Source organism: Micropterus salmoides, unplaced genomic scaffold (genome assembly GCF_014851395.1).
Source record: "Micropterus salmoides isolate LMB-PRFRI ecotype aquatic unplaced genomic scaffold, ASM1485139v1 Ms_hic_scaffold_8, whole genome shotgun sequence".
NCBI classification, from domain to species: Eukaryota; Metazoa; Chordata; class Actinopteri; order Centrarchiformes; family Centrarchidae; genus Micropterus; species Micropterus salmoides.
Window position 1 is genome coordinate 36,174,256 of NW_024044570.1, and position 27,572 is coordinate 36,201,827.

Genomic DNA, 27,572 nt, shown 5'->3' on the forward strand with positions numbered 1-27,572 from the left:
CAGACACACACATAGTCGACCAACGGAACCCCAGAAAAATTTAATTTAGAAGAAACACTAAATTCCCAAGAACAATAATACATTCTCCAAATCAATGCACAAACAGAAGAACATAATACAATTAAATACTAAACAGACCCCAAAGAATGATCTGTATATCTCAATTGGAAAACACATTACTATTTCCAGTGTCCTGGGTGAATTAATTCAGTTAATTCTCGGCTACAGCCAGCTGAAGTGAAGCCACAAAAACACAATTTCAGGGCAGCAGAGGGAAAACTATGAAACCACTCAATAACTGTAGAATAAAAATACAGTCAGGAGACAGCTCCATTGAAACCTGACTGTAGGAGCAGTGGAGAAAACCCTAAAAACATGACAGTGGCGGACAAAACAGCAGTAGAAACTGAACCACGGCTGCGCTGGGAAGTGGAGGACAGAAACGTAGCATGGTAACCCACCATGATGCGGAGCCTGGTTTACCAGCCAAAGAGCAGAAGCGCAGCTTCATAACACCGGGAGGAGTGAGAGCTGTCAAGCCGCAGCTCAAACCCTCGCATTAACAAAGCCGTGCACATCCAAGGCTCAGAAGCAGGGCCTCCAGAAGGTTAGCCAGCCTTCCTCTCAGTGACTGGAAGTCCCATGCGAGGAGGCATGGTACCTAAAGCTGCCACGCCAAACTGTGGACAACGCCACAACCCCGCATTCTGAATCCATGAAGAGACAGCAAGACAGCAGTCATACTCCCTAAATATAGCGCAAAACAGTGCTGCACAGTAATCAGAGCACCAGAGAACAATTAAATTACACAAGCAGGAGGAAAAAAATGAAGGAAACCATAATCTGCTACATATACATCATACAATAATTTATACATGATGCATGTAAGGAATCCTGTATGTCAGTGTCTAACATAGACTGAATGGCCTAGTGATGATACAGAGGAGAAGAGACAGGCAGAGCTGTCAGCAGAGAGACATGAACACTGTGCCTTGCATTTCAATGTGGCCCTCTTCATTTCTATGCTGATTGCTGCTGATAGCAAGTGCCACAGTTTTTTTAGCATCAGAGTCAACTTCAAGTTGTGTATTTCAGTTCCCAAGTACCAGCAGGTTCTTCTAAACAAGAAAAAATTATTCATCAACATTACATCAGCTCTCAAAGAGAACACTAAACATGGAACCTGTGTAACTTGCTTAGGTTTAGGGAAACATTGTAGTTTGGGTTAAAATAAGTATTTCACTAAGCTTAGGGGACCTTCATCATTGGGCGGCTGTGGCTCAGGGGTTAGAGTGGGAGTCCACTTGGACTGAAAGTTGGCAGTTTGATCCTCAGCTCCCCCAGTCTGCATGTCAAAGGGTCCTTAGGGAAGACACTAAACCCCAAATTGCTCCTGATGGCTGTTCCATTGGTGTATGAATGAGTTTCTGTTATTGTTGAGCAGCTGGCACCTTATCCTCTGCTCATGTAAAATGCACTCAGAAATTCTCAGGATACAGACATGATTGTTTTTCCATCCCAATTACAGCCAGAGCAGGACCGGTCCTACACATTATGATCAAAGTAGCCAATACTTATTACATAACTGATTATTTGAGGTGTGCATGTGGTTTATTCTGTGATTAAACCATCAAAAATCACCCAAATATACCTTTTATTAACCCAGAAAACCTTTGAATTTTTTCACTGGTGTTTTTGTCGAGGACTATGTCTTCACATAGAAGCATTCCATTTGGTAGCAGTTATGAAGTATGTTTATTGGTTTCTCCAATCAATATTTAGAGTTTAGTTGCAGAGAACTCATGCGTATTCACATTGAATGATAAAGCTGCGTAAGCGTTATTAAAATGTTTGTTTATACGTTTTTTTTTTGTCCAGCCCTGAATATTCTATGAGTCCCCTACCCTGTCTGAGGCTCTCAGCTCCAAGCATATTGGTTCCTACTGAAGACTTTTTAAGAAGTGTTACTCAAACAGGAGGAAAAAGAGCGTCTGTTAGGGACTATTGTCAGCAGCAAATTAATCCACATGTGGTGCTCTAGTGAGTATTTGCGGCGGCAGGACAGTGTATGTGAGAATGAGTGAGCACAAGCTACAGTGTTTGTGTTCATGGTGATGAATGCTGATCTCACGAGTGCAACAGTAAAGTTCTCTATGGCTCAGAGGAAGAAGAGACATCACCACAGTACATGTTAGTAGATGCATTTGGTGTTGGTTTGAGTCATGGGATTTGTTGTGAAATGAAAATATAGAAAATCACCAGATGTATTCTTCAACTGAACAGCAGTTACTCCAATCTTCAGTGTTAGTAAAAACCCCCACTTTAAAACAGATAACCATGGACATTTGTGCTGTCCTGATGTTCATGTGGGATACACTCAGTGAATTTTGAGCATCATTGGAATAATTTGACTGCTAACAGCATATTGGAGAGTGCCTAGCTAATCTTGATCGTGTGAGTTAGAGAGGCTAGATCCAAAAATGCCACGAGAAAAAAAAAGCACATATTGTCCACCTTAACTATATACATCTTTACATAGTAATCAAGTACATGTGTACCTTTTTAGCCAATACATCTCTGATAATCCTTCATTAATTAGTTCAACGATGCATATTCCCTCAAATCATAATTATGTATCATCAATATAGTGATAGCTTCCATTTAGCCAAAAAATACACTTTATATCTTTTATTCAATTCCTTCCAGGTAATCGCTACATACAGTCCACAGGAAAAAGTATGTGAACCCTTTGAAATTAACTGTATTTCTGCATAAGTTGGTCATCAAATGTGATCAGGTCTTCATCTAACTCACAACAATAGAAAACCACAGTCTGGTTAAACTAATATCACACAAACAATTATATGTTTTTATTGAACATACTGTGAACACTCACAATGCAGGGTGGAAAAAGTATGTGAACCCCTAGGCTAATGACTTCTCCAAAAGGTAATTGGAGTCAGGAGTCAGCCAACCTGGAGTTTAATCAATGAGACTAAATTGGAGGCGTTAGTTAGAGCTGCCCTGCCCTATAAAAAAAACACATCAATTTTAATTTTGCTATTCCCATGAAGCCATGCCTCAAACAAAAGAACGATCAGAAGTCCTAAGATTAAGAATTGTTGACTTGCATGAAGCTGGAAAGGGTTACAAAAGTATCTCTAAAAGCCTTGATGTTCATCATTACACGGTGAGAGAAATTGTCTACATATGGGAAAAGTTCAGTACTGTCCAAAAACAACCTTTCGGCCTGTCTGAAGTTTGCGAAAGAGCACCTGGATGTTCTACAGCACTACTGACAAAATATTCTGTGGACAGATGAAACCAAAGTTGAGTTGTTTGGAAGAAACACACAACCCTATGTGTGGAGTAAAAAAGGCACGCCAACCTCAAAACCTCATCCCAACTGTAAAGTATGGTGGAGGGGGAATCATGGTTTTGGAGGTGCTTTGCTGCCTCATGCCTGGAAGGGTTGCTATCATCAACGGAAAAATTAATTCCAAAGTTGATCATGAAATTTTGTTCAATCTACCAATTGAAGCTCAACAGAAGATGGGTTGTGCAACAGGACAACAACCCAAAGCACAGAACTAAATCAACAACAGAATGGCTTCAGCAGAAGAAAACACAACTTCTGTAGTGGTCCAGTCAGTCCTGACCTCAATTGACGATTGAGATGCTGCGTCATGACCTCAAGTGAGCGATTCAGAACAGACATCCAAAGAATATTGCTGAACTGAAACAGTTTTGTTAAGAGGAATGGTCCAAAATTCCTCCTGACCGTTGTTCAGGTCTGATCTGCAACTACAGGAAACATTTGGTTGAGGTTATTGCTGCCAAAGGAGGGTCAACCAGTTCCAAGGGTTCACATAATTTTTTCGTCCTGCACTGTGAATGTTTACACTGTGTGTTCAGTAAAAGCATAAAAACATATAATTATTTGTGTGGACATGAAAGTTAATCCTGTAATTATCAAATGGTTTTACTCTATTTTAACAAACAGGTCACAACAAGTGAAGGTAAATACTACACTCTCTAAGGCGAAATATTGTAGTACAGGGGTACCTCAAGGAGCTGTCAGCTTTCTACTCACACTTTGTACTAATGAGCGTAGAAGTAGTGAGTTCAACAACTATGTCATAAAATTCTCTGATGACACAATTATTTCAAGTTTATTTCATGTAGGCTTGGTGTGTGAGGAATCATCTCATCCTTAATAAAGTGAAAACAAAAGTGATGATATTTGATCCCAGGGAAGTGAGAGCCCACGACGAGGTAGTCATTGGGGACAGAGAAATCGAGCAAGAAACTTCATATAAGTACTTGGGTACACAATTAAATAACCAATTAAAAGGAAATATGCATGTCGAGTATTAGTGTGCCAAACGTGCCCAAATACTGCGTTTTCTTCTCAGATTGAGACTGATTCGGGTAAGTTCTAAGATCCTGACTGTATTTTACAACGCTGTGCTGGAAAGTCTGATCAGATATGGAAAGGCATCCTGGTTTGGCACCCTTACCATCCAGTACAAAACAAAAATTTAAAGACTAATAAAAGCTGCAATGAAGTTTATCGGAAAGAAAGACAACGCTTACCTTCAGACCATCTTTGAAAAAAATGGTAGTCTCCCAGGCACAGAAAATTCTGAAGGACCATTCCCACATTCTGCACTCTGCATTCTGAATATGATGAATATTACCTTCAGGGAAACGCTATAGAGCTAGCAGATGTAAATGTAACTGCTATAAACTGTCCTTCATCCCTACTTCCATAGCGCTCCTAAAAATACCATCTGCTTTGAACAAGATGGCTTGAAGCACTTCAGGCACTTTATTTATTTTTAAGCATAGTTTAATATTGATTGATCACTTGCACTAGTGTTTTTTTAACAACCGGAGTTTTGTTGTACTTTTTTTGTTTTTAGTGTTTGTTATATTGTTTACTTCTTTATGTGCTCAAGTGCATTGACATCAACAGTTATCATTATTCAGAGGTTTCATATCACTCAGGTTCTACTTACCTTGTAATCAATTATTGACAGGTGCAGTGTCTCAGATACTTGTGCAATCTAATGTAAATGGATAGTGCGGACTGTCTGATGTATGTGAGTGTAAGTCCATATGTGTTACTGTTGTTACTGCAGCCTTATGCGGCACTGATGCTAAAGACAAACTTCCCTCGGGGGACAATAAAGTTGATCTTAATGATCTTAATCTTAATCTTAATTCGTTTAAGCAGACTGTGTTTGTCTATTGTTGTGACTTAGATGAAGATCAGATCACATTTTATGACCAATTTCTACAGAAATCCAGGTGATTCCAAAGGGTTTACATACTTTTTCTTGCAACTGTATATTGTGTGAGTCTGAACAGATATCAGAAATTGCAACCTGACTGGTTGGCTGAATTTCAATAGTGACTATTTTTTATTTGAGCTTTGTGGGTTTGTGAGTTTTAGAGGGAATATTATTACATGCACGTACAGTATATTGTGAATCGACATCTATGTCATTATAGTTATATGTCTGAAGGTAGAAGAGTGTTTGTGTATTTCTGTGTTCAAATATGGCACTTTTTATTGTCACTCCTCTAAGACTTTTCTCAGTACTTTCAACCGGCTAACAGAAGCTGACATTTATAAATGTTAAAGATGCAATTTCACTCTGAACTTAATGTAATTATGTTGCCAGTCTGTTGGCACTCATCTAAAAAGAGATTTTTTTTTTTAGTCTGCCGTCCCTTAATAGAAGTAATGTTAATGCCATTTTTGTTATGGCTGCTTTGTGAGTAAATTGTCTTGGGTGTAGAATAAGATTAGGCCTAATGCAAGGGACCTTTCAAGCTCTGTCTTCAAACTCAAATTTTGTCATCCAGTCCACTCTTCCTCTGTCTGCTCTACTATGTTTTTTTTTTTAATAGTATTTACAAAACATCATGGAGCCTAGCAGCCTGTTGTTTAACAAGATAGTAAGTCCAGGTTTAAACTGAACATTTCATTTGGGTAGATGTTAATGCCTTGTATTTGTTCATAAGTTGTGCTGTGAAAATTAAAAGGGTAAATCAACACAGGATCCCAGAGGACATAAGAGACCTACTGCAGCTTACTGTGAGTAGAGACTGTCAAGCAGTTGTCCTTTTTTTCATCAGATCATATTTCAGTCTATGTGCTATGTTGCATCCAACTTTTACATTACAACAGACTGATCTTTTTTTTCTTGCACAAAAAATGACAGCATTATTCATTTTTCATTCATTTTTTTAAACGCTAAAAATTACCAATGTGTAGGTTTACTTGTCAAGGACTTGTGAATTGTGACTCTAGTTGTTGTGGTTTTGTTGGGTTAGTTCCTGTTCCTGTAGTAGGGGAGAGCAGGGGTGAAAGTACCATTTTTCAGAAAAACCTGATTTTAAAAGATAATGTTTCAGACAGAGATATATTTTTGCTGTGGTCACCAACTCACAGGTGTGGTCTATCAATATCAGGTGGTATTTTGTACAAATGTATACGACTTCCGTATAATGAACATATAATATAAACATATATATATAAACACACAGGTGGGACAAAAGTAACACAACAAAACAACATGACTGTGACCTTGTTAATGTGTAACTGCAAACATCTTTTGTCCTTCATCTTTCAAAAGTAACCTGACAGCCCAAACTTGAATTGTTTAGAATATTTAGGGTATCTTATAAATATATAATATAAATATGCAAATGTGTGCACCTAAAACAGGGGGGAAATGGTTAGATGGATATTGTTTGATGAACATGATTAAAATAAAATAAGACTTTACTGATCCTGCACTGGGGATATTTGCATGTTGTAGCAGTTTCAGAAACAGTGAAAAAATGAAACATAATTTAGAGAGATAGGACAAAAATGATAATAAACAATAAAATTAAGATAAAAATTTAAAAGCTATTTACAGAATAGGTCTATAAAATTTCACATTTTGAAATTAATTTATTTTGTTTTAGTAAGAACAGTATGAGTGATCTGCATTTTGAGTGCTTTTTACTGACACCTAATACACTAACCTCCTTAGGAGACAGGCCAAATAAATATCAGCCGCTCTCTTAATATAAGCATGCAGCTTCCTCTCCTAGTCCAAGGAGGAGACTTAATAATGTGATCTGTACCTGTGGTCTAGTATTCTCCCCAATTATCTCTGCCCTCCTCCTGCATTATCTGAACAAAGGGCATGGCATATGGCATGAGACTTTATCAGCTGACCTGAGACTAATGTTTCTAATAGAGATGTCCAGAAGCGCCTTCTCATAAACATCTGGCTGAATCAGACCTCTGTCTTTCTGACCCACACTATTGGCATATTCTGTTGGTATAATATGACATAAACATGTTTTAATAAATGCTGCAACACAGAGAAAGTCACCACATTAGCAGCGGGACGAAAGTAACAAGTGAGTTCCGACAGGAACTCCTGACATACAAACACGATTTATTTTTATACTGAAAAACTCTGACAGGGCAAACTTCAGGGTGTGTTAAAGCACTAAATACCCTGTAGATTAGTCATTACTGTGACACATGAAACAAGAGACACAACTTGTAATTCGAAAAGAGTCCCGCTTCAGAAATTTACTTGCCGTGCTCGAAAACAGTTTTCCGAAGACGGCCGCGGGAAACGATGACAAAATCATGCGATATTTGGCAGCACCATCAAGGGTTGCGTGCTGAAGGTGCTGTCACAGCTTGGACTGCAAACGCAGTCAGGGCTCTGAGAAAATCGCCTTGTTACTTTTGCCCCGGTTTACCCCTACCTCTTAAGTCTTGTTGCACTTCATTTCCTGTCCGTGACCTCCCTGTTGATATGCTTATTCGTTTCACCTGTGCCTAATCACCTTGGTCTTTGACTGATTGTTTGTACATCATTGTCAAGTGTTTCCGTCTTCCATGTCTCCCATCTTCTGTTTTTTCTTTGGATATAGTGTGGATATTGTTTACTTTCATTTAGAGTTTTCTTTGGACTGTGGATTTCGTTTACAGTTGTTTGGTTTTCTGGGGATTATGTTGTGCTCAGATTTGGATTACTATGTGTTTCATGGACTGCCTGCCTCATCAGCAATGTACAATGCTCACCCACTTTTTTCAAGAAACACTGTGATCTTTTAATCCGACGATATCTGAAAAGACAGGGTTAGGGCTAAAAGCTGGATATTAACAATTCCAACTACAAAGTGTAATAAAAATGTCTCACAATCAGCATCACATTCAGCAGGGGGACAGGGAGAGGCTGGGTTTACTAGCTGATCAACAGTCTAAAAAGGAATATGGGGTTGCGCTGATGAGCGAAAATTAGATTTGACAAATAGCATGCTCTTGCATCTTTCACCCTCCTGTTGTAAAGGAATAGTAGCTCTTTCATAGATGCAAAGTGGACCTTGAGACCTGATTATTTACATCTGCTTTTCTGCATTTCCATTTGCAGCTTCTGATACTATCATTTAACCGGGGCTGCTTTGTAGTCTTTGAGTTTCGTCTATTCTTCAGGGGGCTCTTAGATCGAGGGTTAAGAAACACAGAGTTTAAATAATTGACCTGACTATTTGTGGAGGCAACATCAGGAAGCACTTTGCCAAGTGAGTTGAACATTCACCTCCAGTTCAGTAAGCTCAAGCTTACAAGAATAAACTGCTGATCACATCCAAATCATCAGCATTCTCCATCGCCACCAGTGTGTAGACTCCAGGAGGTTTACCACTTACGGCTTCACCATAAAGAGGATACTTTATACTCAGTGTTAATATTTATATGCTTACATATGCTTGTCTTCATCAGGCAGAAAGTGTTTGAAGATATCCAGCGTTTCCTGAAAACTGATGACATCATCAACCAGGTAGTTTTTGACCTGGAAGATGGCAGGTAGGTAAACAACACAAATATAGAACAACCAAACACAGCACAACCATTTATTAAGCAATTTATTTTACAAGATAAGGTTTAAATTGGGATTATTTTTTTATGAATTTCATGGCATTTTTTTTGTTGTTCAAATGACAATTAAATTATATGCCCTAAAATTAATTTGATCATCTCTGTCTCTTTGTCCTCTTCTTTGTCTGTCAGTCTTCAGTGTCCTTCTGATTGCTTGAAGTTTTTCTCTAAGTTTGAATGTGGGAACCTAAGGAAGGCTATTCAGGTCCGCAGGTATGGAACAAATGGACACACACACTATGAGCACAAGGTCAAAGAAGTGAATTGAGAAGCAAATGTGACATTATTAGTTCAACACAGTCCTTAAACGGAGAAAATAAGTTGTAGGTAACTCAGAACGCCAGCAGCAATGTCTTTTTTCCTCTTCTCTTTTGCAGATATGAATATGACCTCATATTAAATGCGGATGCTAACTGTTCCCAGCACACCCAGTGGTTTTACATTGAAGTCAGTAACATGGTGGCAGACGTCCCCTACCGTTTTAATGTCATCAACTGTGAGAAGAGCAACAGCCAGTTCAACTATGGTGAGTATGGTTATGTGTGTGTGCGTGCGTGCGTGTGCGCGCGCGCGTGTGCGCGCGTGTGTGTGTGTGTGTGTGTAAACAGTATTAATGACATCCTTTGCAAACGTTGTATACCTCATTCAAAGTGACATTTTTCTATTAACTAATTAATTAATTTCACTTGGTACTGCTTGTACACATTTAATTTCAAATGACAACTTACACATACTTTAATATTCACCAATATTGGAAACATGGTGAACATCAGTGTTCTAACTGACAAGTTCAGAATTAAGTATGGACTTGCAGAGCTTTATGGGGAAAGTATTGTGAAAGAATGCACAGTACCTGCAAACCACCCCAGTGTATGCTCACACTTCAGTGAAGCTGGCGGAACTATAGATATAACTAAAGAATAATACATTTAATCATATAAGATCAGTAATAAAAACATTCAAGAAACATATAATAAACAACAAGCAACAATAAGAAAACATAACATCAGAGGAAACATAGCATCAATAATAAATGTTCTATGGACTTTGAGCTAGTGTTGTAGTCAAGACTGCCAAAACCGAAGTCAAGACCAAGACCAGAGTTTATCAAGACCGAGACAAGACCAAGACTGTTAGAGACTGAGACCAATTAGATACCAAAACCGAAGGACGGCGAGACCGAGTCAAGACCAAGACCAGTTCCCCACATTACATGACACACAATAAAATGTGGAACGAGATCATAGGTACTTCTCAAATTGATCTGAAAGATCCACATTCCCATTAAAACACCCACATACAAACACTAAGAGCTGAAATCAACTTCTTTATTCAACACTCTTTTTCCACGCTTACCATCGTGGGGAGGGGTGAAAGTCGTTAACAGATTTTGCAATAAGTTTTACATTAAATCAAAGTTAGGATGTTAACAAATAACTCAGACAATGCAAAATCAATTTATTGATATTCCCAAAGTTTTGGTCTTGACTGGTCTTGAAATAAAATCTCAAGTCCTCAATGTCCGAGGCCGAGACAAGACCGAGTACAAATGCAGTCGAGTCCAAGACGAGACCAAGACCATATAAAAGTGGTCTTAAGACTGGTTTCGAGACCAAGACCGGGCTTGAAGAACTACAACACTACATTGAGCGTTGTGATGATCCGTGCTGCAGAGCTCTGGATGAGTTGAAGTCAGTAAATACGTTTATTGGGGATGCCTGCCAGGATCGCATTGAAGTCGTCAATACGTGATGTGACCAAAGCACTGACTAAGACTGTTGTGGAGTGTTAAGGTAAAGCAGGGTGTAATCGTAAGATGTTTCACAGATGGAAAAAGGTAATCTGGGATACATTGTTAAATAACATGAGAAAGAAAGGGTACTGTCCAGGATGACACCAAGGCTCTTAACCTGTGTGGAGATGGCTTTAGCTTTGGGGAGTGAACAGATTTTATTTTTGAGAGCAGTAGCTCAGTCTTAGTAGTGTATCTGTATATCATAGAGACATAGTGGATAGCATAAAAATGAAAATGGATACCATAGTGTCGGAAGATATTGCCAAGAGTGAGTAGGTAAATAATATACAGAAGTGGCCCCAACACTAAACCATGTGGTACTCTGTGGTGAACTCTGGAGCTTTCTGACCGGTTATTCTGAATTTGTACAAAATGTGTCCTGTCTGCAAGGTTGGAGGCAAACCACTGATACACTGTGGCCCCAAAGCCAATGTTAGCCAAATGGTTAATGAGGAGGTGATGGGATACTGTATCAAAGGCTACGGCCAGGTTCAGGAGGATGGAGGATAGACAGTAGACCAGAATCACCTGCGTGGGGGAGGTTGTTGGTAATCTTAACAAGGGCAGTTTCAGTGCTATGTTTGGGTTGAAAGCCAGACTGGAAATGTTCAAGGAGATTATTATTATCAAAGTATATCTGCAGTTAGTTGAAAAAAGCAGGGCGCTCTTCATTTGAAAGGTTAATGTACATTTTTTAACCGCGACAATGCCTCATAGCAGGACAAGAGACTACCTACCCAATATTGCACCCAGCACAAAGCTTATCTCTACAAGCGTCCACGTTGTTTAAATAGCAAATGCACTTGCGCCTATCTCTGCACCCATGGGAGTGTTCTAAATTATTTCAGAAGCTAAAAGTTGAATTCAGTTTCCTCCCCTTCCCATTTTAAATGGAATGGGAGATGAGACTCACAGACTAAGTACAACCCTTTTGAACCATGTGCCTGGCGCACTGACCATTTTTCCGCCGTTAAACTAGCAAAATTGGAGTTGGACACTCCCCAAACGCAACAGCGCCACACGCTCTACGCCATGGTCTTAGATCGTTAAAATAGGGCCCTAGTACACCACTGCCCCCCTCAAACGTTATTCCCCACTGTTTGTCATCATGCCTCTTTGCCACTCGTCAATACGAGCGCCATGGCAAAGGAATACGTTGCAGCTAAAGTCATCTACTGCCTGGATTTCAAAACTTTTTGTACCTACTAGTCATTTCAACTCCTCATTATTCAAGATGGCATTTTAACAAAATGCGAAATGACATTCAGCAGGATAAAGCCAAAAGACATAGACAAAAGCCTTCCCAGGGGGCGCTGGTGAGCTGAACGGCAGGCAAAAATCGAACTACTTCTCAGATTCATAACTCAAAACACATAATGACATCCAGTGATAGTTGCCTGTTTGTTCATGAGTACTTTGCAAACATGAACTACTAACAGCTAATTCAGGTTATTTTAATGGGGGCAATTTGACTAAATGTTAGCAAATATAGGCCAAAGAAATTGGGCTGTGAAGAGAAAAACAGTACTGGCTTGTAGCTGACATTACAACAGCACCTGAATACAGGGTCTTGCTGATTGCTTTAATGTTTTATGTCATTATATTGGTTCCCAAACATTTATGTTGCGGTTAGCATGTTAGCATCGATCAGATTAGCAACAACAGTTTTGACTTCCTTCATTTTCAAAAGTCAAATTTCACACTGAGCTGATAAAATTCAGCAGAAGGAAAAACCTCAGAGATAAAACTTTAAAATACAAGGATGTCAGTCAGACAGGATTTACAAAATTAAATTAAATTGTGCATCATTATTACTCATACCTTAGTCCAAGTCTTCTTTCAATGGCATGGTTTCTACATATCCATTTGATACCCCTTATGCTGACGTGATTAGAAACAACAAAAACTATAAATGGGATTCACCGCTTTCACCAGACTCTGGCTGTGTGTTTTATTGCCTGCAGCAAATAACAATCCCCCTTCAATCTCTATCAGTTATCAGTGGGCTTTTCTTATATATAAGGCCTTTTGCACTCTGACCCTTCTATCAGAGCTCAGTTTCTGTCACACACACACACACACACACACACACACACACACAAAGTATGGGGGTTGATGAATCAGACCTCTTGCTGTCTTTTTGCTGCTCTTATACTTTCCCTTCCCAAAGACTGCTCTACAGGCTCAGCAGTGGGTCCTACCATAATAGACCATCCATTACAGCTAAATACACACACAGACAAAAGGATTGCAAAACACTCAGTTTCTCCAGTAGCAATTGCAGTTCTTTCATACACACATACTACACAAAATTCATATAATGCCCTTTGTACCGGAAAATAGCTCTTTTTAATGTCCCTCAGGAAATTGGTTTCATCTCAGGAAGAAGTGAAGGAGTAGAAGAAGGGCTTGCTCTTTTAAAATAGTCTGTATCCCATTGTAAAGAAAATGTTTTTTCTTCTGAAAGATTGTAATGTGCTGACAGGCTACAAAGTCTATTTTTACCTCTGGCGATCTGATGCTGTTTGATTCAATAGGAACCGTGGCTCTTTAACTTTTCTAGCCCAAAGGCTAAATGCAGCACAAAAAAAGACTTGTGTCTTAGCTAGAAGGTCAACCATAATTGACAGAGAGTGACAGGAAACATAATGGAGGACCAAGGCAGGACTTAATTACATGGTATGTATTCAATTCAGTTCAATTTTATTTATATAGCGCCAAATCACAACAACAGTTATCTCACAGCGCTTTGTATCTTACCCATCTTTCACATCAACCATGCAAGCATGCAAAGTTTGCTCAAGGTATCCCAAATTCACACTAGTTTCAAGTTTTCAGCTCTAAGGTCCTGAAAGGACAACTGGTCAACAACTCTGAAATAGTCACCCTTCCTCTAAAGAAATAACAAAAAAGACGTTAGGGTTTAAGTTTGCATTAATTATGGTATATATCCGGAATTCAACTTAAATAAATTACTATCAATCAGTACTATATACTATTGCTAAAGCAATGACATTTTTGCTTAACAAAGCAAATATTTTGTAGCTACATTTTTGTTTCTGTGATCTTACTAGGGCCAGAAAATAATTGTGTTAATTCTGTCAAATGCACAACGTGACTTTAATCACGAATCCCCTCATTTTTGAGACATTTGTAAATATAAAAATATCTATTTATAGCAGAGACCTTAACCTTTCATTTTCTGTTCTAACATGTATTACAGCAGGGTGAAAAGTGTGCCAACCCTTAAACCACCACCCTTAAAAAAATTAACCATAGTATTACTATAGGATACTATGAGAATTGTAAGAATTGTATAGTGATGCAATAGTGTTTTTCTGTGGTGCTATTGTATTAGCTATAGTATCCCTATGTTTTTCAATAGTAATACTATGTATCTAGCTCTTTGTAGTATTCCTGTATTATTTTAAATAGTATTACTATAGTATATTATATAGTGTGTCTGTGGTTGGTTTTTTGAACACACTATAGTATGTTCCTATAATGCTACTATGATGATGTTATAGTAAATGTATACTTACTACTGTAACTTTCTATAGTGCATCCGGAAAAAAAAACATATAATACACTACAATATCACTGTATAAACAACACAGTTTAACTATAGTAAATTCCTGACAAAACAAAGAAACACTATAGGAAATACTATAGCAATGCTATATAAACACTACAGTATAACTATAACATCACCATACTTTAGTGATTTTACAGGAAGCTTAACATACTTTATATTATTGAGTGGTTGCAAAAAGATACATACATTTAGACTCATTAGAGATTGTCTACCATTTTATGCTGCAAAAGGATTGATGCATTCCACGATTCAACTGTCAGGTGTTGGTCATAACCAGCATCTACACTCAAGCCGTATGATGGTATATGATCAAGCCGAAATTTGGACAGGAAGCTGACCTCACCACTGGCATATTCTTAAGAAATTAGATATGTTAAGTTCTGACAGGTTCACCTATGGTAAACTGTAAGGTGCCCTTTAGTAAATTCTTGCTTTGACAAGCATCTGTGTGTGGAAGTCCTTACTTACTAAAATTTTTTATTTTTAGCTTTAAGGCCATTTTATTGTGTAATTGTTTGTTTTGTGCTGTTTTGTATGTTTGTGTTTAGATTTCTGTGTGTCTTTGTATAAAGGCATATCTAGGGACATGCACTGCAAACTAGCTTGTGCTGTACTGTATGGTACTCTGGTCTGTGGCATTTGTTAAATGTCCCAACAAAATTAAAATTAATAAATAAATACATTTCTTTATATAAATTTTTACATTAGAGAAGAAAATTTATAATTATATAGTTTAAAGAATAATACTATAGAATATAGTCACATCCAGCACCAGTGCAAAGCAGAGTGAACACACAACTGCAGCGTTATAGGCCGCTGTGACATCACATCTATTCGCTGTGGCTAACTGTCTATCAATGTGTGTGTCTGTGTGTGTGTGTTTGTTTACTGCAGGAATGCAGCCTGTGCTGTACTCAGTAAGAGAAGCTCTGGAAGGTAGACCTCACTGGGTTAGGAGCGGAACTGAAATTTGTTATTTCAGGTATGAATGAAATACACAGATTCAATGAAAAATTTGTTTTGTTCTCTTCTTCAGGAAACACACTGAATGACTACAATGTCAAGTCATAACTGAATTATATAAGATGATGCAACATTAACACTGATTCACCTACAGAGGCTCAATCTGTAACTAACTAGCTTTCTAAAGAGAAAGTTCATTGACAAAGCGCTCACAAAGGCTCTCACACTGTTCGAATGAGAAGTGACGTCAGAAGAGAAAAATACTTGCATAGATAGTAACACTGCCAGAGATCTTTAATCTACACAAAGATTGTCTTGTTTTTTCCCTCTAGAAATCACTTTTGTCCAGCTCGGGGTAGAAGGAGAACAACCTTTTATACTCTGACCTTTACCATCTCCTTCAAACACAATGAAGACGTCTGCTACCTGGCCTACCATTATCCCTACACATACTCTGCCCTAAAGGTACGGATTTATCTCTCTATCTCTCTATCTATCTATCTATCTATCTATCTATCTATCTATCTACTTCAAATCAGCTTTATTGGCATGAATGTATAACAACAATATTGCCAAAGCTATATAGAAATTACATAAGAACAATTAATTTCATACATTTCATTAAATAAGTAAATAAATAAAACAGTAAGCGTAAGTGTGTGTTAAAAAAATAATGAAAATATATGAAAAAATAAAATAAAACAAAAAAAATGTATATATAATATATATATAAAAATTTAAATAAATAGATAAAACCGTAAACGTGTGTGTGTGTGTGTGTGTGTGAATTAATAGACAAAAATAATTCATTCATTCATTAATTTTAAAAAACAACTAAAAAAATCAGTATCAAATATGAAATTTAAAAACAAAACAATTACTAAAATATCAAACAATCAAAATAATAATAATTTGAAAATTAGTAAAATTTCTTTCCTCAGTTGTCCTCAGTTCGTGGCATGAGGAGATATATTTTGCAGCAATTATTTCTCCCAGTAAATAGGGGAGTTTGATGTGTCTGATATTTTAGAATTCAGGGTATATTTGGGAAATGTTAGTGTTTTATACTTAGGGCATGAGGTTAGAAAGTTCAGCTCTGTCTCTACCTGTCCTGTGTCACAGTGGGAGCAGAGTCTGTCCTCTTGTGTCTGTGTCTGTTGTAATTTACTTTGTGTTTTGGTCATTCCTTTCCAGTATTCAATATATTTTCTTTTTGCTTGTTGATAATGTAGACTTAATGTGGATGTTACTGCAGAGAGCCTCAGGACCAGCTGGCTGCTGGGGACTCTTCTCTGGTTTTAGCTCCTGGTATGTTAGGGCTTTGTGATGGTATGTCTGAGGGTTAACTGATTTTAAGTGATTGTAAAATTTAATTGATCTTTTCTGTATTTTTAGTAAGAGGGGGTATTGGCCGAGCTCTGCTCTGCACAGATTATTTGCTTTTTTCTCTGCACCTGCAGGATGCTCTTACAGAACTCGTTAAGGAAAGAGTCTATGATTGTTTTGTCCCATTTGTCAAACTCATTATTAAGTTTTGGCCCCCATATTTCACTGCCATATAGAATTATTGGTTCTAGTACAAATTGGAATCTATCTGTCTGTCTGTCTCTGTCTGACTTGTTATTATTCTCAGAGCTAGAGTAGTAACTTGTTACAAGTAACAAAAATTAGTAAAAAAGTGTAATCTACTTTTAACTTAACTCGCTACAGTCACCATTTATACCTTCATGCTAGTCTGGTGTCTACTATGCAGTTTGCTGCATTAGCCGAAATGAGCTGCTATCCAAGCTGCACCCAAGGTTACACAGGAGAGCTTTTCCAGATGTTAATGAGCTGGGCAGACGCAAAACATGCAACAACATGCAACAACAAAGGAAACCAGGCAATACCTTTTCAGTTTAAGGTTTGGTTGTTCTACTGATGTAACGGAAATCCAGTAACTGCACACTCTGCCGCTGCTGAGCGTGTTGGAAGGCAGTCTGCATCGCCCTTTCACAAGCCGGCAGAAATACTTTGTTTTCCTTTATTTAATTATTTCTGTTCTCTAATTTGAAATGGTAACTATTTGTTTTCTATCGAAGCCCATGGTGAATTTATTAAATAAAATGTTGCTGTGAAACTGATCTTGGCTTTTACTCAGTTGGCTACCAGTTGTTATTTATTCAGGAAACAGTCATTTTTGAGAAGCAAACTGTCCTGTTGGTGTGTGACAGGTGTCCCTCTTTATGTAGGCTTACCCTACTTCATTCAACAACTTACTGCCACAATAATTCTTTATGTTGTAAAGATTACGTTCATATATGCTTTAGGGATAATCATATTGGGATAGCTGCCTGAGCTACTGGAAAAGGTCATATGCAGTCCTTCATAGCAACTTCCTCTCCTATTACAGCTTTCCTCCCTCACTTTGGTACATTTCTCAAATCATCCCTAACATTTGCGAAACGGTGAGTGCATTTCTCGAAACATATCGAACAAGCAGCACAACATAGTGGATTTCCAGCAAAAGCCCGTAACTTGCTCAAAATCCTTAGTCTTTCTCTCAAAAGCAAATCTTTATGTCACTGAACATGACAGTGCATCAAAATGACAAATCCTTGTGTCATTGTTTACGAACAAGATAGTCAAAACGTTTAGTCATGTTATCAATATAACAGTGTACTCTGTAGTAAACTGTAACATTACGTTTTGATGACAATGATTAAAAATGCACAAGGCCGCACTTTTTCAATCTGGCATATGAATTTCAACAGTATAAAGTTACATACATTGCAAGAGATTAGAAAGGATTCACAGTTATGTTTTTACTGTTCGTACTGATACAGAAAAGAAAAAGAAAGGACTATTTTACAGCACTGCATAGCACAATCGAAGAAATTTCAAAATTAGAAATGTAAGCATGTGAAACACTCCTTAGGCTGATGTTCCTGTTCACAATGGATATCTTTATCAGTTACAGTAAGGAGACATTTACAAAAAAAAGTCTAAAGACATGTGTAGAAAATATGATAGACAGATATAACAATCTACATTTTGGCTAAGATTTTGATGACAATGATTGAAAATGCACAAGGCTGCACTTTTTTTGTATGGCATATATCACTTTCACCAGTACAAAGTTATACATTGCAGGAGAGAGAACAGGAATCACAGCTATGCTTTTACTGTTCGTACTGTAATTTGTTAAAAGAGACAGGACTGCTGCATGGGATACACCCCTTTGGCTGACGTTCCGGTCTTTTGTATCCCAGATTCTCTTCCACATCACAACAGATATCTTCATCAATTCAGGTTTACACATTTACAAAGAAATTCTAATAGACATGTATGGAATGTCTGTCTATATATATTACTGCTGACTGTGTATTGTTACTGTTTACTGGTATTGAGTATTGATATGAGTGTTGCTATTGTGATGTTGTTGTGGTCTATTCTTACTTTGTTTATGGTCCTTAAGAAACAACATTTCGTTTAACTATATACTTGTAGGCAAAGGATATGAATAAAGTATTTTAACTTTGATTTTTGATAACATGTTCAACCATTTTGCATGTAGTGACAAATGCAATGAACTTAGCCTAGATGTTTTGGGGGGTAAGATTATTCAACAGAGACTGGTATAATTCATTGTGATCAGCAGGACATAAGCAATTGATAATGTAGGAAACAGCAGACAATTGTACATAATCATTTGCATCAGTGTGTCAAGTCATTTGCAGTTTGTGCTTTTATGATGTGCACAAGTAACAAGATGATGTGGAGGTTGAACAATTAGTTTTGAAAATTTCAATTCTGATCTGAGAAATATATTAAAGCGAGTGAGAAAAACTGTAATAAGGGCATATAAATAGGTAGGGATAGTAGAGATACTGTCCCTACCTATTTACACTACTGAATTGTCCCTAGCAATCATTTTGATCAAAAAATGAACAAGATACTGAACCCTTGGCAGCTGTTCCACCAGTGTATGAATGTGTGTGAATGTTAGTTTCTGTTTGAGCACTTAGGCTCAGTGTGTGAATGGTGAATGCAGATGTAGTGTAAAAGCACTTTGAGTGGTCGAAAAGACTAGAAAGGCGCTATACAAGTACAGAGCATTTACATTTACCCCTGACAATCTCCTTAAGTTCATGTGCAAGCCTCAGTTTTTCCCACTCCCACTCCTACTGCCTTACCTGCTCCCTTTCCTTTGCCTCAATCTCTAGTTTTAGTCTCCCCAAATGCAACTTTAGCTCTAACTCCCTCAGCCCTGAAACTTTGTTTTGAACTTTTTCCTGCTCGTTCCGGTCTCCCTCAGAGGATATATCTCATATGCTCAGTGGGCAACTAAAACTTTTCACACGGCACGCCTGCTCAACTAAACCATTTATAATTTTTGTAAGCACTTCTTCTTTTCTTAAATTGCCTTGATTGTTAATACCATAGTGGTCTGCTACAGGGCAAAGATCTTTCTTTGTGCAACCTAAAGAGCTTGGGGTTGGAATAAAAATTGTCCATGTAAAGGTAACCTGGTTGCACCAGCTACGTCACAACATCATAAGGCAGGCCATGTCCAGAGGGGATGTCGCTTTTGCTGGTGTAAAAAGTCCACTGTGTAGCCATTCTGTGAGTCAGCCAAGACAAACAGTTTGAATTCCCACTTTGACTATTTAACTATAATTATAACTAAGACATAGACTGTCTTAAAGATAGACTGTATTAAATCAATGTTGTGTAGCCAAAGCTAAAGAGGAGAGCAACAGGCTAAATGCTTAAAGAAAATAAATTACAGATTGATAATATACAAGGTAGATTGATTTATCATTTTGCTCCACAATGATGTATAATTAGAAGTTGTGCTTCCTTTTGTGCTACTTATGGGTGTATAGGTGCGGCGCCACAGTACTGAAATGGAGCGGAGGAGATCTATATATAGAAAGTCAGAACATGTAACTTAGTTTGGTTTCTTTGCCTGCTCACTTTTCGTGGTTGTAAATAGAACTTAGGCCTAATTCCATTTTCATCCATTGTAGCGGCGACCCACAACAGAAGAGACGAAATGTGGAAGTGAAGGAGGGGAAAGAGAGAAAGAGAGAGAGAGAAATAGCTGTTTCTACGTGCCTCCCCTGCTGATTTTGAATGATATATTTTGAATGCTCTGATTAATAATGTAAATAAGTAATGCTTTGTATTTGTATAGTGCCTTTCTAGTCTTTTTAACCACTCAAAGCAGTTTTACAATGCATCTGCATTCACACTAAATGACATCACACACATTCATACACTGAGCCCATGTGCCCAAACAGAAACTAACATTCGCACACATTCACACACTGACGGAACAGCCGCCAGGGGCAATTCGGGGTTCAGTATCTTGCCCACGGACACTTCGACACGCAGCCTGGAGGAGCCGGGGATTGAACCTCCAACCTTCCGATTAACAGGCAACCTGCTCTACCTCCTGAGCCACAGCCACCCTTGTTTAGGTTGACAGCAGTTTAGTTTTAACAGCCAGCACCTCGGTCTCGTCCTATGTGCTGCTCTGGATTTTGGATGCATTCTGTGACTTTTTGTCTCCCCTGACCTGCAGGAACAGCTACATCTCTGTGTTCAACCTCCTGATTTACACATGAAACTCTGCCCTCCCCTAATGTTGAACTTCTTAATTATAATCCTACCACAAAAATTCACTTGGACCTCGCCTAGGAATTCTTTCTGTAATTCATCTGTGATTTTACTTTAGATTTGGACATTTTTTAAGCTGTTCAGGCCCCATGTGCCACTGTTGACAAGCAAGCTGCTGCTCTGTCTCTTGCCCGTTGTTGTGGTGCTGAGGGTTTTGACTGAGATGTTAGGGTGAAGGGCATGTATATGACTGACCAATGATGGTGTACGAGAAGGCAGACTGGAAGTGCCAGTATACCTTGAGATACCTTGCAACTAAGGGCACACTTTACTGCTTTTTCCAGACAATAAATGTTATTGCCTGGAGTTTCAAAATGACTGGGATGAGGGGGATCAAATGTTTGCTATAAGGGCACCTCCCTTATAGCAAACATTTAAACCCCCTCAAAACTTGTTGGACTATGTGTGTAGCTTCAGATTCAAACTACACTGTGCTTGTGAAATTGCCAGGGATTATCTTGAAGCAGTGCAGGCCAGAATGAAAAGATGGTTTGATAAGCACATTCAAAGCAGAGAATTCCTGCCTGGTGATAAGCTTGGAGTTGCTGCTGATTCCTCGGTCTAGCTTGCAGACTCGCCACAGTGGACTGTTTGGTCCAGCAAAAGGTTGCTGATAAAGACTTGGAGATTATCTTGTAGCCACTCCCAATAACTGATGTAGATCGTACATTATCTCTGTCATATTAATGTTAAAATCTTACTGTGATAGGGAACATGCGTGTTATAGAAGCTAAAGTCTCAAGGGAGCTGTACGGTGTTGAAGTAAGTGACAGGGTTCTATCTGTGGCTTTGACCCAACTTGTCAAACTCTGGGATCTTGCTAAACCTTCCTGCTTGTTTGTCTCAGACTTGGTTGAGTTAATTGAATCCAATAAAAGACTGTTTGTTGATGTTCCTTCTCAGACACACTTGTTTAAGCATGATATTGGTGTGATTCCCAGAGCAGTTAACAGCCATTATAGTTCCTTCAAAATTTATTTGGTACAGCAAATTAGTTTATATAAACAGTATTTAGGAAACAGAGTTTACGTTGTTTATCCAATAAGATGTACCTTTAAACAACCACATAATATCACAGTCCCTGTTTCATGTTAAATCCAGTGAATACAGAGCCATTCCAATTGAAAACATGTCACTGTTTTTATACTTGACTATGACTGCACTGTAAATGCATGTAATATACACATCAGAACCTACATGTCTACTTGAGACACTTGTATATTTATTGTATCTGCCAGGCTCATCTGAAGGTGCTGCAGAAATCAGTGGATCCTGCCATGTTTTTTTTCCGGGAGCAGATTCTTTGTACCACTTTGGCTGAAAACTCTTGTCCGGTGGTCACCATCACTGCCTGTCCTGCCAGCAGGTCCTGGAAGGACATGCATCAGCTACGTGAGTACTGCTGCTGTGTGTGTGTGTGTGTGTGTGTGTGTGTGTGTGTGTTTGTGTGTGTGTGTGTGTGCGCGTGTGTGTGTGTGTGATGAGCTGGAATAAAGGGTCCGAGTGCTGGAGGTCATATAAATAGGGAGGCACCTGTTTGATAGCAAGTTGATGGAATGTGTTATTGCAGTGTGTGCACAGGTGTGTCTGAGACAAATAGCCAGCCACCCATCGTGACAGAGACAGATATCCCATGCTTTGTTTTTAGACAAAACAGAGTACTTAATTGAAAGCCAGTGATCCTTGAAGAAATATGAAATAAGAAGAAATTATTTCTTTGGGAGAAAACCATATGAGATTCATCCAAGCATATCCATATGAGCATGATATTATACCCAACTATTGTAGCTGCTATTACACGCCGGGCATTTGTGCATAGTAATTATGCCATTTCATCTTGTCATTTTCCCACGAATGCTGCAACACAGTCAGCTTTTCCCGGAATTGAAAATAACTGCTTGATTTCACCATTGATAGCCATGCACTTTAATATGAAATAATCTAATTTAAATGGTTTACGTAATATTTGCCTGTGGTCATGATTCAACTTCTCAGAGGAAGTTGTTCAAATGAACAAGTGTTTTCCTCAGATGAATCAGTTATCATATCACCACGGTGATATAATATCTGTAATGCTGCCCAGGGCCCTGACAGCGCCGGTGCCCAAGGCGAGTCTACCTGCTCTATACTCTACAGTTCATTGGGCTACGTTATTTCTCCATTGGAAGTAACCCCTTCAGACCATTTCACCGACACAGTTTGGGACTACATGTTGCATGTGAAACCGAAACGAACCAACAACACTACTGATCAGGCAGAAATCTCACTGCAAATCTACACACCTTAACTTCAGCACCTCTTATAAAGTGCAGCTCACAGTCCCAAACAGAGCAAGGCTGCGCCTCAGTTTTTAGATGTTTATCTTTCAAAACTCAAGGTGTACGCCGGTGTCGCATTAACTGGGTTGATAAAGCCCTGAGTCAAAAACTTTCTCTTACCTCACCCTAGACAACCGCCTACGTCACCTATGCCACAGGCAGGTCCTGATGCTGCCTTCCTTCCACTTACTCCTTCCTAAAACCATGGGTCCTTACACAATGAGGGTCAAAACATGCGTTCCTATAAATGTATATCTATACATTTACTTTTACATTTATTCATTTGGCAGATGCTTTTCACTGTAACGCGTTACTGTAATATTATTACGTTACACTGTAGTGTAACAGATTACTTTTCTAAAACAGTAATATATTACAGTTACTAATCCAAGTAATGCTGCGTTACTGAACGCATTGACGTGTTATTATTGCGTTAACGTGTCCAGACCTAATAATTTCACCTACATTTGAACATTTCTATATGCACATTTGGTTTGATATATCAAATTAATTGATATTGATTGCTGAGTTTTATCATTTCTTATTGAGTTGTTGAAATTGTATACCAGATGATTTCACACTCTTTCTGATGACAAAGAATTGTGATAAGGATCCTATTAAGTGTCCTAAGATCCTATTAAGTTATAGCCTAGCCTAAATTTAGGCAACATCTACATATTTATTTAATTTATCAGAATATAGCAAATATAATAAATATCATGAAATGATTTAGTTTAGGCTTTGCCTTGGTGCCTAGACCTGCCAACAAATGCCTGTTGTTAGAAGAAAACAAAACAGCCCATTTCCTTTATTGATTTTAAATTTAAATTGTGGGGCTTAGGACCATTTGGGGGCTTCAGCCCTCCTGAAATAAGCCTTATGATGTCCATGACTGTATATAAAGCAATAAAAAGTGATCCACAGTTTAGTCCACATTGACTTCTGTTGTGCTGACTATGTGAAGAGTTTTGAGAAAGTTAACTTGCATAGAGAAATGTTTCCTTCAGTAACCACAGGTCTCCAACAACTCAGGCTGAATTCTTAAGGATTACAACTTTAAGTCACCAAAAAGTGACCAAGGGAATGTGTAGCGACCATAGGTTCAGGCTGTGATTCACCTCCAGTGCATTTATCTAGTGACAGGTATTTCTGCCAGTAGTAATTCACTTTCTTACCATCAGAGTTTGTCTTCCTCGTTGCCCAATTTGCACTCCACATTGAAGGTGTTATTGTTGATCCTGTACCTCTAAAAGATTAACAGTCACCTTTAGGTGCGGCAGAGATGAGATATGTGGACAGCTGATGTTTACTTGAACAAGGAAATAACTTAAAACCTTCAAACTGTGTGTTTCACTATGGAACAGAGAGGCTTCCAGGTATGCTTATGTAGATTTGTGAGTGAGCATGTGTGGGGGTTTTTTATCCTGAGGGGTGATATGTGTGTCTGTGAGTGTGTGGATGTTGGACAAACAACCCAAACTTAAGTACAAACAAAGCCTTGAGCACTAACACCCAATCAGTTCCAGTCTTCTTCCCGTGTATGCAAATGAGTATGCTAATCAGGTGTAATTACAACCAGCCATGTCAGTGGGTTTACAGCAGCGCCATGGCTTTCATTTAATTTTAAACCTTTATTTAAACTGGAAGAACCATTAACGTTCCCAGGTAACTCATTTGTAATTATGTGAATTATGCGGCTGGCGGAGGGGCCTGGACTCGTCCGGGCAGGACATGGGTCACCTCGCCCGGGTACAAAGATAATTTTCTAGAAGTGGCGACTCCATCCGTGGAGGTAGTGAATTTAATGAACAGTTCCCCGTTTGCTGAAGAAAAAGGATGCTGAGGCAGTAGGGACACTGCTATTTATACGTCACGCACGTATCGGTAGTGATGTCCTATTGGTTGGCTACGTGCACGATAATATTTTAAGTGGGTAAGTGCGATTGGAGGAGGTAGTACCCATAGAGTCCAGTAGAGGGCGGAGCCTGTGGAGATAGAACACTTTGTTTAAAGTGTTTGCAAACCATGTTATTGCACTTTTGTGTATATAGCAGTACATTTAAATTAAAATTGCGCAATACACTACTTTAAATTCATTATTCAGTTTTTCATTATTCAAAATGAATTGCGATTAATTGCAAGAAAATCACGCGATTAATCGGATTAAAAATTTTAATCGTTGCCACAGATGAGAAACACGAATGAGAAACACAGATGAGAATGCAGAGAAAACCTTATTGAATGTCAAGCTCGTAATCACTCTTATTTCAGTGAAAACCATGTCTGAAGTTTATTTGATTTCATAAAACGTATAATGACATATGTAAACCCATTTCTTTCACCTCTTCCTTCGACATGCAGCTTTTCTTCATAGGGGATGGATTAGACAAAGCAGCCTGCTTCCTGGAGCACTTCTCTTGTCTCTAATTAAAAAAGGCTTGCAATGCAATCACAGCTCATCTATGAAAGCCGTTAATTATCAAACATAATCTTATTTAACAGGATAGGCATGGCCTCCAGGTAGCTGAAGCTGGACTAGGATGGTTTCTCACATTTCATGCATCCTTTTATCTGGAACTATTTTTTTGGATGGACCACAGCAAAGGGAGGCCGGTAACACTTTATCATGCGGTACACATAATGTGTGAAGTTACTAAAGAAGGAATCAGGAAACACCTGATAATTAATTCATTGTCAAGGAGGATCTATTGACAGAAATGCATAATAATACATACAACTATGTTTTCAGTGGTGTATAAAGCTTTCATAATGAACCTTAGAATGAGCCATTTCTATCTACATACACATGGACATCACCATGCTGCTCTGCCATGTGTCTGCAGTAGCCAAAACAGACAAACTACTCTACACAGCACGTTTCATCACTTCGTTGAATACATATGAAAATAAGGAATAAGTAGTAGTAGCAGTCTAGTTCATTAGAAGTAGGAAGAGAAGTGAAATTTGGACAAATGGAGGACCACACGTATTATTAAGCACAACAGTCGACAGTGCATGGCGGCCACTGTAGCTTCTCATTTGCACTTGATAATGGAAGGGTGAGCAGTAACTGATGGTGCATTCGTGTGGTGTGGGACTAATCGGATTTGTCTTAAATCTTTATTGCAAAAAGAAGAATAAAGTGAACATGGGATATAAAGAAGTATACAGAACAGTATGCAAATATATAGAAAGACACAAATAATAATACTAGGGGGGTAGTCTATATTATATAAAGATATTTAAAGAGGACCATATGTTGATAGTTTTCACTGCCTTTTTGTTGCTGGATTTAGAAATTAAATGGATATAATGTACAACGTCATGGAGGAAAAGTACAAAGTTAGTTAGTTCTTTACTGCTGAATTTACAATTGCCATTTGAATTACTACATTTAGTATAAAGTGCTTATTTCTTCCAAGAAGCAAGTGAATGCACAGTGAGCCATTTGTTGCAATTCGCAACCCTCAACACTAGATGCCACTAAAACTGACACACTAAACCATTTATTAATGAGTAAGTTATAAGTCGTTACTAGTGGTGTGCTGCACTGTGGCTGGTTCTGAGTTTAGCAGGAACTACTCAAGAGAGTGGTCAGTATTGACAGATATTTTGGAACTAAGCATTGTGTAAAGATTGATTAATATAGTATCTCAATTAATTCAGGCCCTTCCTGATTCATTCCTCACTTGTGTACCATAAGTTTACCGCGTGACCAGCCCTATAAATGCGTAAGCCTGTCCCTTACTGAGTGAGTGATGAAGTTACACTGTTGCTCTTTCAAACTGAATAGTGTGATCAGGGGCGGCTTGTTCATTAGGGCGACTGGGCGACGCACTGCCAAGCCGGGAAAGGCAGGGGATATTTTTCTACCACTTTCTACAATGAACTTCAGTATGTAGCTGTTCACAAATACTGTACAGTATGTAGCTTAAGGAATAATCCTTGTCTTATAGCAGACTTAGACCATTGAACGGTCACCTTAGCCATCATCGCAACAACTGCCCCCCCCTGAGAGATTTGGCAGGAGCCGCCACTGGGCGTGGATAGTTACTTACATATCAAAACTCCAGATTCACAGCCAGGGGCGTTTCCAGGCTCTTGAAACATTGGGGGCTTAGTCCAGCCCAGAAATCTTTCATGTTTTCACCTGTTTTCAACCCCCACCCCCCGTTGCCGCTACCCAAAGTACATCTATAAAGCAACAGTAATTTCCTCCCACAGTAACACTACAACTGTCTCATTTTCTGAACTCAGGGGGTCTGGGCTTTAAAC

The 27,572-nt window shown here is 38.5% G+C and overlaps 1 protein-coding gene across 1 annotated transcript in view; it reads left to right on the forward strand.

Annotated features, from left to right (window-relative positions):
- Positions 1-27,572, forward strand: part of LOC119894361 (cytosolic carboxypeptidase 4) — a 144,311-nt gene that overhangs the window by 80,075 nt on the left and 36,664 nt on the right. Inside the window, exons 14-19 of the mRNA XM_038707068.1 lie at positions 8,807-8,890; positions 9,095-9,175; positions 9,340-9,488; positions 15,247-15,334; positions 15,648-15,780; positions 22,218-22,371. Coding sequence (XP_038562996.1) covers positions 8,807-8,890; positions 9,095-9,175; positions 9,340-9,488; positions 15,247-15,334; positions 15,648-15,780; positions 22,218-22,371 — 689 coding nt within the window. The remainder of the gene's footprint in view (positions 1-8,806; positions 8,891-9,094; positions 9,176-9,339; positions 9,489-15,246; positions 15,335-15,647; positions 15,781-22,217; positions 22,372-27,572) is intronic.